Here is a 12,842-nt window from a genome sequence, read left to right on the forward strand (position 1 = left end):
ATGCAATTTTTTTTTAAATAATAGTTTTTATAGGAGCAGTCCTTTTAATGATCCCTTAAATATAGAGCCTGGGGGAGGGGGGTCCCCTAATCTGCCTGTAAAGTGGCGTATCTGTAGCTTGTAGCTAGTATAGAACATTTTGCGGCAAAAATGACATTTCTGAAGAAAAAAAAAAGAGTCAAGTCCCATTTAAAATGACTCATGGTTGCAATTTAATAAAGATAAAGAAAAGAACAGCATGGGATCCTCCCCCAGTTCATATCAGGAAGGGTCTGGTATGGATTTTAAGAAAAACCCCACATCATATTTTTTTTTAAACTCCCAAAATCCATACCAGACCCTTCTCTAAGCACGCAGCCTGTCAGGTCAGGAAGGAGGGGGGGGGAGAATTATCAATCAATGCACAGAATGTACTGTGCAGCGCGAATACCCGCTGAATGCCCTGCAAATTTGGGTGTTTCCCGAACTGGGCGCACAGCCAATGTTCGCCCAAACTCATGCTAGGGCCAAACTGTTCGCCCAACCTTATTTAACAAGTCCAATATTCCAGGTGATAGCACACCCAAAATGCACGATTGGTGGAAGTGCTTCACTGTGTGGCACATATGCAGTTGTGGGAAGATTGCATTGAGATGAAATGAAGATATAAATGACTTTTGAACCACGTTGATTGCACCTCATTCATTATGCACCATTAGTGATCTATCACATATAGGTGCTCTAGCTTTATTTATGTATATGTTTGGTCACTATTGATACTAGTACATTGTTTGTTCACATTTTTATCACTTTATGTTATGTAGTGGGTTGTACAAATCAATTTGTTTGGATGTAGGGATTGTGTATTTAAGAGAGCTGCACATTATTTATTGAATTGGTATTTAGGTGTGAATCACTATTAGTGGTCGGCTGCTCTTAGATGTTAGGGTATAAGATTACATTTTTTTTTCTGCACGTGTATAGGGGGTTTGTTTATAATTTATATTATGCAGTAGTCCCATACATAAATAACAGTTCACTTTTCCATTCAGCCAGCAAGGTGGATGAAGGAATCCCACTACAGTCACCTTGTATTTTGACAGTGTTACACAAGTTTTCCATCATGTCCCTTTGACAAAAGTCAATCAAACAAACAAATTCTGTTTAATGGGGCCACACACTAATCATAATTGTGGTCACTGTATGGCCAGCTTTGGGCTGAACTGTGTATTGATGGGGGTGTGTATATGGCACATACCAGTTCTCTGTTGATCCTACAGACAAAAAGGTCTGACACAGTTTTAAACTGATACATTTTCACTTCTCTGCTCAGTTTGGGATCCCCAGACCTCATTACCTTTACGCTAAGATTAATGCATGGGATATTATTGCCTAAAAAAAATGAAGACTAAAGCCAGACATTCCAATTTTTGTTAGATTGTGGAGAGGTAAATATCTTAATGAATTCCTACATTTCTCAGGGACTTCAGTGGTGATGAAATATATTTTAGAGATTCCTGGCCTACAGTTATTGTTTTAAAAGTTCTAACTACTGGCTAAACTAAGTGCAATCAATTATCAGTTTGACAAATGTTCGTATCCATGGAGGAGTTGCTAATTTAAAACCCAGTATATGACAACTACTGCTGTCTGTGTCAATTTACTTCAACAAACTGACAGTTCAGTTTATACATAACAAGGCAAAGAAAGCTTACAGTGGAAAGTACTTGGGCACTCACAGAGCTTTAATGTATTCATATTGGATCTGTTAGTTTAGACATTTTCAGAATGAGTGTCCACTATCATGAGGCCCCATAAAAACACGTTTTTATACTTGCAGCAGTATTTCCTAAAATAAACCTATTCTATGTGTCCATTTTATATAGAAAAAACACTAAGCATAGTTCTACAAGATGGAAAACTTTCAGTTGAATGAAAAAGGTCAAGTCTTCAGCTTGTAACACGTCAGCACAATGATCCCGTACAAAGTGAAATGAACTGAACCTTGCTACACATACTAAAGTCGAGTTTCACTTTTTGGAATACAGAACATTATTGGGATTGCAACTTAGTCATTGCCGCTGTGTTCTTGTATTGCATAAATGCTAATGTTTCCAAATGACTAGATAATTACAAGAAAAAGCGACACTGACAGATGGCAGGCTAAAGACTTAAAGCTTCTACTGTCAAAGTGATTTTTTCAATTTGTGTAATCACACTGTATAACAGGTCTACCTAGCAAGACGTAATGATACAAGTACACCAAAATAATTTATGTTATAGAGAATACATTATTCAAATGTAAAATATAAATAGGCCACATCCATCAAAGCAAAATCATATTCTGCTTTAAGACGTTGAGCCATAATGTCTGCTGTCTCAACAGTAGGGTAGTTTGTTTTTCTTATTGCCAGTTCTATGTATATCTGACATGGAGAGGAAACATTCAAATGAAAAACTGAATAATTGCAGCTAACCAATGGCATTTTGGATCATGCAGAGAGTACCGGTACTTGTCAAAATCCTGCCTGCTGAACTTTCCATTCAGTCTTCATATAAAGGTCAGAGAAATGCCATGTGGTAATTTTTCTGTCCATACTGAAACCACCACCCTGCCAGAATCTGCCATGACCTTTGTCCATTGTTAGAATGTGGTACATATAAGGATTGTTTGCTTTTGTATTGGGAGAAAAATAGCAATATCCGATTGATTGCAAAGATTTTAAAACCTGTTGCATTGCCTTGATCATTGCAAATACTGCTGGAATTTGTGGCATTGCTTGCACTTATCTTGACATGTATATCCCCCTAATGACAGATATAGTGATCCGTGCTAATTAAACTGCCAAAAAGCAATAACATTCTCTTGTATAGATACATGATACTGCTTTTCAGACGTAAAATGAACCTATCATTAAAATGTATACTTCACTTGAATCAAGAGGAAATCTGTCAGTGTTAATAAATCACATTATTATTTTCTGTAAAATTGCTCTCTATAAATGGTAAAAAAAAGCACTGTTCTACACCTCCGAGCATAAGCAACCGAGATCATATGGTCTCTGTCTGACAATTATTAGAGACTGCCAAGCATATTGTTCTGCACTTAGACATACCCTGTCTTTTAAAATTGCAGTAAGATAGGAAGATCAGCAAGGCATGAAGGAAGGAAATACTGGTATGTCTGCCACAAAGTACACAGGAGGAAGTTTATTTTAATATGGTAAAACACATTTAAACAATCATTCACCTTAAATAGATCTATTTCATATGTATTGGCTTCACCTTTAAGCTTTAAAACCTACACCTACAATTTACTAGTTTATAGATAATTTATAGGAAAGTTAATTAGGACCATAGGGCCAGATTCACGTAGAATCGCGGCAGGGTAACGTATCCTAGATACGTTACACTGCCGCAATTTTTAATCGCAAGTGCCTGATTCACCAAGCACTTGCGATGAAAACTAAGCAAGGCGGGCCAATTTAAATGGGCGTGTACCATTTAAATTAGGCGCGCTCCCGCACCGGACCTACTGCGCATGCTCCGTTTCTTAACTCCCGCCGTGCTTTGCGCGCCGTGACGTCATTTTTTTGAACGGCGACGCGCGTAGCGTACTTCCATATTCCCGGACGGCTTACGCAAACGACGTTAAATTTTGAATTTCGACGCGGGAACGACGGCCATACTTTAGACAGCAATACACTTGCTGACTAAAGTTAGGGCACCAAAAAAAACGACTAACTTTGCGACGGGAAACTAGACTAGCGGCGATGTAGCGAAATTTGTAATTCAACATGCAAGATGGTCACTGACAAGGGAAAATTATTTCATTCAGAGCACTAACATATGATAATTTATGTCATTTAGTAATTAGAGCAATTAGAATGATAATAATAAGCCAACTCAGAGTGACATGAGTGGATCTTGGGTTCCTTTTCCAGAACTACTTTTCATTTATAATTTTAAATATAATACATTGATAAGAAATGGTGTGAAACTTATGTCTAAGAATATATTTTTGACTTGACATATAAATACTGAACTAATACTGTTAAATGTACACTTACAAGAAATGCCATTGCCCATGGCATTTTTACTCTAGCTTTTAGTTGGTATGCCTTAATGAAAATTGATCATTTGCTCATTCAGAGAAAAGCAACAGGTTTGATTTATTGGCACCCAAAGGTAATACCCGGTACTTGCAGGTGTAGAAAAACATGCAACTCATTCAGGTGACAGCCCTGGGCCAAACAGTCTACTCTGGTGACTTTTAGTTTACACAGGGCTGTGTATTTACTCCCAGTGGCTAAATGGTGCCCTAGGTGAGCAAAAGGAACCTAAGTATATGTGTCTGAATTAGGGTAAACATGCTGTATGCCCATGTGTGGTGTTTTGCTCTGTGTCTTTTGAGGTTAGCAATAAACCAAGGAAGCATTAAACACGTCTGTAGTGTATTAATGTGCTTTACTAAACAAAATTCTGTACATACTACAATTTTAGGAAAAACAATACAAGACATGCAACGCAATACAAGTCCTCCAAAACTTTTGCTACTCCTTTGTGTTCAGCACATGGCTGAGTTCAAGTCATTTGTTTTCTCTCTCTACTTCCTGCCAACATCACTTTCTGTTGCGTGAGCTGCATGAACCAGTCCAACAGGTTCATTGGCATATGAATAGAAGAAGCCTAGTTTCTAAAAACAATACATAGTCTAAAAGTTATTCCATACATGCATGTTATAAAAATCACTAAAATAGCCAAAGCTACACATTTGGGTAATGCACAGATTAATATCAAGTAAGCTCACTGTATCCTCACTGTATTATAATTTGGGCAATCATTTTAATATATCTTAATTGCTACGGATGCCACAATGTTGAAGACCATTTAGGTTTTGCCATTTGATTAATGTCTGTCTGTGCTACCATAGTTGGCTATTACTTCAGCTTCCTTACTTATGCTTGAAATTATTTGTAATGAATTGAGATGAATGGATTAATTTATGCAGAAATTATTTTTTCTGTTGCAAAATATTGCCAAAATAGGAACTCAAGTTTGCACATTGAAAAAAAATCTACTTACTGTAATGTACTTTTTTGTTGGGGCAGTTTGTTTTATTTTATTAAGTGTTGTTTTATTTGTGTTTTTGTTTCCCTTAGGGTGTATTTGGTTATCTGTGTACCCTTCGTTCACTATCTGTTTTTTACTTTCTGTGAAAAAGTTCAAATATTAAGAGGCTGTTTTTGGTGCAAAAAGCAGATTCAAGATATGAATCAAGATGAATTAAGCTTTTGTAACCCATCAGAGCTTATTATGTTTCAATCGTTTTATTAAGTTGCATAAGAGTTGTACATTTTGGAGTTATTTAAAAGGTCACTAATCCATTACCCACCAAAAACCACCTTAATTTTGCTTTCTCTATTGACTCATATGCATTTCATCAAAATGGAAAAAAATTTATGAAATCTATTGATTTCAGCCAACATTTTAGGGAAACTCTCAATTACACTCATCCCTAGTAATGGCTTTTTAAATATTCATTTACCAAGCAAATGAAATGTGATTAATATCTAATTAATGCATTTATTTAAAAAAAATCTGGTTCCTATTTAAACTTTCGACTTATATACACTATGTATCGAGAGAGAGACATAATTGCTAAATTGAATTGCATGCTCACTTTCCTGTGAGCAACAGGGAAATATTCCCACAATAGTTACTGTTTTGATCAAGAATTACTGTATAATGTGTTAATTGATATAAAGAATATATTTGCAATATATTGCATGATGGTAGTATAGGGTACAAGCAACCAATGGAATGGTTTCAAGAAAGCAGAGAGCATAATCCAGATTGTATTCTACACAGTCCAAAGCAAAAGTTAAATTCAGATTTACTGCTTTCATAACCAGGAACGAGAATGTAAGCAATGGCAGCATCATGGGAAATGAAAGTCAAATTGTTTATTTTCCTGTAAAATTGCTTTTATCTTGTGTAAACATTATTCTGAGATGAGCTTGGTCAAAGTGCTGAGAAAAAGGCTTAGCTGAAAGCACATTTGCACCTTATATTTAGATAAATAAATAAATCCCCCTCTAATTAGACTATAGAATATGATAAAATTGGTAATATAATCAGCTATAACTATAGTGGTCTTGGTTACACCGTAGGTTTTATTTACTGTACATGCTTTATTGTAACTCATTTTGTTAGTTACTTTATTTTCTCCTACTATGAATCTAATAATGGTGGTATAACTATGTTTTATCTGAAAATTTAAAAAGCACAATAAAAATGTACACATATATTTGTGTCTTTCAGGTTGGGCCTTAACACATGGCCATATGACCTGATTTGCAATGCCAGGTACAACAGTGACTAAGGAGTGGGAATGCAGAAGACCCTTGCCCACCAGTAAAAGGTTGGTGAGTTTCGGGTGTTGAGATATTTCTGATTGGCTTTTAAAATTAATGTGTTAGAGCTATAGTATTACTGTTTAATGTGATAGCAAATTCTAAATGAGAAATTATTTGCAAATATACAGTAAGTCTTTTTCAATTTTATCATAATAACTAATGGGAAACAAGCCTAGGCCATTTCAATTAACTATTCTTAAACATGTTACCTCCTTTCTCCTTCTATCCATCTTGCTTAACCCATATACAACTTGTATTTAACCTGTTTAACAAAGAAAAAAAAAGATGTGTGTGCTTACCTATGTTTAATCCGCTCCATAATTGTGATGCCACAACCCAGGCTCCCCTGTGTCAGTGAGTGAATGTTGCAGGGCAGAGGAGAGAGCACTGACAAAGGCAGGGCCATGGGAGTCTATGGGTGATGTCACAGCATTGAATTGACAGCCTTGTTGAGCACTCATTTACACAAAGCTGCAGAATCATGTGACTGGACTGGAGCAGATTGAAAATTGGTACGCACAACTACAGATTAGGCAGGATAGGTAGGAGGAGGGGGAGGGAACATTTTTAGGATTAGATATAGTTGGGTTTTTCTTCCATTTTATGCTAACAATACAATAGAATTAAACTATAAGTAAATCTTAAGATTTATCAATAACTATATAGTATGAGGGCATACCAGAAAAAATGTATATACTCGCACTGCATAGTTTATAGAATTTGTTGAGCTAACAGTTAAAATCCAACCAAAATTGTTGCCATTTTAAATTTCACAATTACATCTCTTTCCTGGTTTGATAGGTTCAACACTGCTAAAATGAACGTCCTCCCCAGAATCTTATATTTTCTTAGCACTCTCTCTATGACAGTCCCTAGAAGAAAGATGATGATTCTTCAAAATAGGATACTCCACTTTATAAGGGGCACTAAAAGACCTACAAACAACAAAATTACACTATATGCTTCTAAACTTACAGAGGGCTTAGGATTCCCCAACCTTATAATTTTTCACTCAGCAGCTCAAATTGCCTAATTAACGCCATGGACAGATCTAGCCAGTATGATATAAGGGTGCAGTAAAAAATGTCAGGAGGGCAGAGAATGCAAGTTCAGCAGAGCACAGTATAGGAGTCAGCAAGGCAGTGTACAGGGGATCAACAGGGCAAAGGATAGGGTCAGCAGTTTGTAGGACAATGCCCATAGGGTGTCCGGCCTGGGGGGGGGGGGCACAAGGGAAATCTAGGGGTGCAGCCAGTCCCAGCAACCCCCTAGATCCAGGCCATGATTAGCGCTAAATATAATCAAGGGCCTGACTGCACATTGGGTTGATATGGAGGCACAATCCTGCTCTGGAGGGTCTAGAGGCATTGATGTAGATCCCCGGTAGATTGTGTTTGTTTAATTTATGTCATATTCACTGGCCATATGGGACAGACATAGAGCGAAGAAACTTTGCTCGCCTCATACTTCTTTAGTTCCAACACTAAGTAATGCCAAATTTTCACCAGGTCAACTTTTACATCTTATTCGCTGGTGGGAAATTAAAGGCTTGTTACAAATAGAAAACTTCTTATAAGGAAATAATATGCTCTCTCTGGATTATTGTAAAACTAAACTAAAATTGTCTCCTTCGGAATCGTTTCAATATAATCAGATTATAAATGCCTTATCTTTGGGATAAATTATAATGGGGAACCTGTCCACTAGCTCTGCCTCTGTTTCAAAGTTTGTGCAGAAATTCAGACCCAGTGGAGACATTATTTCAATTTTATACAGTATGACCTTTTAATGGACTCAAACTGAAGATTTTCTTACATTAAATACTGGGAAATAGATCCTTAAGGGTTAATTTGCCATTACAAAAAAAACTGCCTATGTAGGTGTCTGTAGATAAAGCAAACTGTGCAACTCTGACTAAAATTGAAAAATGTTTTTGCTATAGGTGTAGGCCATTTTATACCTCCCCAATCCTGACTGGAATATTACAAGGATGTTGGACATTGTTAAGCATTGCCTAGTCATTACTGCTCACCTCCACCATTACCTTTTTTGGTAAAGGTGAACTAACCATTTAATATTACATTAGACCTACTAGAATAGCAAGACATAGCAATACCTTATCAATATTTCCATCAACAAGACGGTGGAATCTAACTATAAAACCCTATTTAAGTGGTATATGGTCCCACAAGGTTGCTTCAGGAGATGTGGATGGATGAGCACCATGTTTGATATCTGGTGGCAATGTTCTAGGTTTGGATTACAGTTCTCAACTTATTCTGCACAGTAACTGAAGTAAACATTTGTAGAGGTCTGGAGATTTTTCAGAAGTTGAATGATAAAATACCTAAAAAGACTAAACAATTAATCTCATATATGATCCTGGCTGCAAGCATAGCTATTGCCCAGTGTTTGAAACTATTCGGTAATTATGTTTGAATATGTTAAGTATTATTAAGTATGCTTATTTAAAAAAAATGAACTTCTAGAATCACTTTTTTCTCAAAGATTTTATTGAAACAAAAATATGCAATCCAGCATTGTAAGTTCCAGATACATCTTCATCAAATACAATCAAACATATAATCAGAAACCACTGTTTAGACTAAACATGTTTAATTTGCCCACACTCTTATAGCTATTTTTACCCTGTTTCGCCCCTCCCCCCCATCCTATGCCCATCTTTATTGGATATGGGTAATGTAACTGCCCGGAACCCAGCCATTATCCAGTGCTAACCTCCACATTAAAGAAGCAGTCAGTCCAGAACCAAATCCAGTGGACAAAGATCGGTAGTATCTAGCCATGGGAACCATATAGCCTCAAACTTCCCCAGTCATCCCCCGTGCTGGAAAATGTACTTCTCCAGTCGCAGGGTGTCCGCAAATTGGGTAGTCCACTCCCATAGGGTGGGAGGGTCTCACCCTTTCCAATGCCTGAGAATAAGATTTCGTGCCTGAACGAGTGCCCTGGCTATAGCTTGTTTAGAGTTGTCCTAAATCGGGAGGTCATCTAAGATTCCTAAAACACAAGGCTTGGGGTCCATCGGAAAAGTGACCTGGAATTCTCTATTAATAGTGGTGACCACTACAGACCAGTAGATATTCAGTTTGGGGCAGCGCCACAGAAAATGTATAAGGTCTCCTTGGTCCCTGGAGCACCTGGTACATTCAGAGTTTTCTCTTAGTCCCATGCTATACAATCTTGCAGTGGTAAGGTTTTTTTTTAAAAAAAACTTTAATTAAAAACTTTCTTGTATCTTCCATAATAAGATGTGGTAATCATGAATACAATACCTGTTGGACAAATGAGACTTAGGGGGCCTTATTTTAACTCTTGATATCCTTGTTTTCTGCTTTCTATCTCCTTTCATTTCTCTCAACTTCTTGGGCTAAAATGTTGATTTTCTGCTCACTACAAAGATGCTTCATTCTTTTCTTGTACATAGTGTCCTCGAGCTTTATATCATACATCTTATATTATCCTAACCTCATTCCTGGATGGAGAGAGAGACAAACTTAACATGTCCTATGAGGTCTATTTCTATGTCTTTTCATACAACTTTATTTTAACATCTTTGCATATTGCATCTGCTGTCGAATATCTCATGTTATTGTTTTAACTTTATAGATATATTGGAGATTGTATTGTGTATGTTTTCTTTTTTATTGGATTACACTTTTCCTAAAATACTCAATAAAAGATTGAAATATAAATCTCCCAATTACCATTGCATGTCCATCGGAAACAAGCTTCAAAACATAAAAATACATAGTAAGTAATGAGTTTTATATTGCTGGCTTTGTTGGAAATTTATTTTTTTCTGCTACATCCTTTTTTTTAAATCATTTTGTTGTCATTCGTTTTTCCTGATACTGTTGAACATGATTTTCTCTGCTATGCCCCATCTGTCCTCCTTACCACAGCAGGAGCAGGAGATAATTTCACAGATCCTCAACATAAGCTGCAAAATAGCATTACACATTAATTCTGGAAGATATGTATTATAGGTTTTCTGAACACGTCCTGTAGTGTAGTGTAATAAGGCTTTCTGTAAAATTCACCTTAAGGTCAGATAACACCAATAGGAGATGTAAAAGTCAATGTTATGTTTGTACTTATAGATTCACAAACAGCAAAGAGAAGTCATTTCTTTCTTCTAATAAATGTTATTTAAACCGATTCTTTGTTCCAGGCTAGCCATGTGTAAGAAGAGGAAAGAGGTATTAGAATACTCTGGCGTCAAGGCTTCTGCACATAATGAATCTTTTCTTGGGAAAATAGTGCACAAGTTCAAGATGAGCACCAACTAACACCTGAAAATTCTTTGACATTCTCCATGAGAAAGATGAATTTTACAAATTGCACAGCAGAAACAATTACAAATAAATCTAAAACCGTCACGGAAAAAATGCTAATTTCCTTGACATTGGCTGTAATAACTACTCTGACCACATTATTAAATTCGGCTGTGATTATTGCCATTTGCACAACCAAGAAACTACACCAACCTGCCAACTATTTAATATGTTCACTAGCTGTTACTGATTTATTGGTTGCCATTTTGGTAATGCCTTTAAGTATTGCCTACATTGTTATGGATACCTGGACTCTTGGTTATGTAATCTGTGAGATATGGCTTAGTGTGGATATGACCTGCTGCACTTGTTCGATCCTTCATTTATGCGTGATTGCTCTTGATCGATACTGGGCCATAACCGATGCAATTGAATATGCCAGGAAACGTACAGTTAAGCGGGCTGCTGTAATGATCTTAACAGTATGGACCATTTCAATTTTCATTTCTATCCCACCTCTATTCTGGAGAAACCATCACAATATAAGTACCCCCAGCAGGTGTATCATTCAGCATGATCATGTGATCTATACAATATACTCCACATTTGGGGCATTTTATATCCCTTTGACATTAATACTTATTTTGTACTATAGAATATACCATGCTGCAAAAAGCCTTTACCAAAAAAGAGGATCAAGCCGCCATTTAAGCAACAGAAGCAATGACAGCCAAAACTCGTTTGCCCATTGCAAGCTCACACAGACGTTCTGTGTGTCAGAATTTTCCACATCGGATCCTACCATAGAATTTGAGAAGATGACTGCATGCGTGAGGACTCTGCCATATGACAACGACACTGACCCGACAGAGGACCGACAGCAGCAGATCTCTAGCTCAAGAGAAAGGAAAGCAGCTCGTATCCTGGGACTTATTTTGGGAGCTTTTATGTTGAGTTGGTTGCCATTTTTCATCAAAGAGCTTGTTGTTGGGCTTAGTCTTTGCACTGTATCACCAGAAGTGGCTGATTTTCTGACTTGGTTAGGGTATGTGAATTCGCTAATCAATCCCCTTCTTTACACTAGCTTCAATGATGATTTTAAGATAGCCTTTAAAAAACTTATTAGATGCAAAGAGCATTCATAAATTACCCAGGCAGGGCATCTGACTGTCTTATAGGCCTTAAAGGTGAGAAAATACCACATAAAAGATAAAAGATTGTCTTTTGAATCATGTCAGGTTAGGACTATGTTTTTCAAATATCTTGGCTTGGTGTCTTTTCTTTTACGTCTCGTCATGTAATGCCGTCTTCTACCTCTGTTTTTAAAAGAAAAATCAGACATCAATTTTATAATATATGGTAACATATTCCCAGTAGTAATGTTAAGGGATTGTTACTATTACCAAATTTTAAAGTGTGATTTACGAAACATTGTGCTTTTTCCTTTGTATGAGTGCTGAATGTCCATATGAGCCTATAAAGCGTTTACATTTCTGTATAAACAAACTTGCAAAGAGTCTTTTTGTGCTTCTTTCTCAAAACTGCATAGAATACAGGTAGCGGGCTGATATACTTAAAGGAGTTTAAAGGAAAAAGTTTTTTCACCTTAATGCATTCTATGCATTAAGGTGAAAAAACTTCAGAGTATACCACCCCCCCCCCCCGCCCCCCCCCCCTTTATACTTACCTGACCCCTCTAAAGTCCCGCGCTTGGCCCCGACATCCTCTTCGCCGCTCAGCCTGGTCGCTGATTGGCTAGAGAGGATGGATTAAAAGCAGCGCAGCCATTGGCTGGCTCTGCTGTCAATCACATCCAGTGATGCGGCGCGCCGAGGGCCAGGGCCGAGTGATACAGCGAGCGGCTATGGCCGCTCGCTGTATCTCGGGAGCGCGCCCGCAAGGACTACACACAATGCGAGCTCTCTCGTATGAATGTGTGTAGTTCTTTCGGAGAGGACCAGAGACAGCCGCCGAGGGACCCCAGAAGACCAGGATCGGGGCCACTCTGTGCAAACGAGCTGCACAGTGGAAGTAAGTATAACATGTTTGTTATTTTTAAAATATAAAAAGTTTTTGTTTACAACCCCTTTAAGCAGTAAATAATGTTCACTTAGCAATTTGAGTGTATACTTAAAAAATATGATGA

The 12,842-nt window shown here is 37.3% G+C and overlaps 1 protein-coding gene across 3 annotated transcripts in view; it reads left to right on the plus strand.

Annotated features, from left to right (window-relative positions):
* Window positions 1-12,202, plus strand: part of HTR1E (5-hydroxytryptamine receptor 1E) — a 124,893-nt gene extending 112,691 nt beyond the window's left edge. The window contains exons 2-3 of one of the 3 annotated variants that reach the window (XM_040350064.1): window positions 6,304-6,418; window positions 10,594-12,202. In XM_040350064.1, the coding sequence (XP_040205998.1) occupies window positions 10,738-11,841 (1,104 nt within the window). In that variant the 5' untranslated portion in view covers window positions 6,304-6,418; window positions 10,594-10,737 and the 3' untranslated portion in view covers window positions 11,842-12,202. The remainder of the gene's footprint in view (window positions 1-6,303; window positions 6,419-10,593) is intronic. The other 2 variants (XM_040350066.1, XM_040350065.1) reach the window with 2 other exon arrangements.
* Window positions 12,203-12,842: the final 640 nt, after the last annotated feature.

The sequence above is a fragment of the Rana temporaria genome, chromosome 4 (assembly GCF_905171775.1).
Source record: "Rana temporaria chromosome 4, aRanTem1.1, whole genome shotgun sequence".
Lineage (NCBI taxonomy): Eukaryota > Metazoa > Chordata > Amphibia > Anura > Ranidae > Rana > Rana temporaria.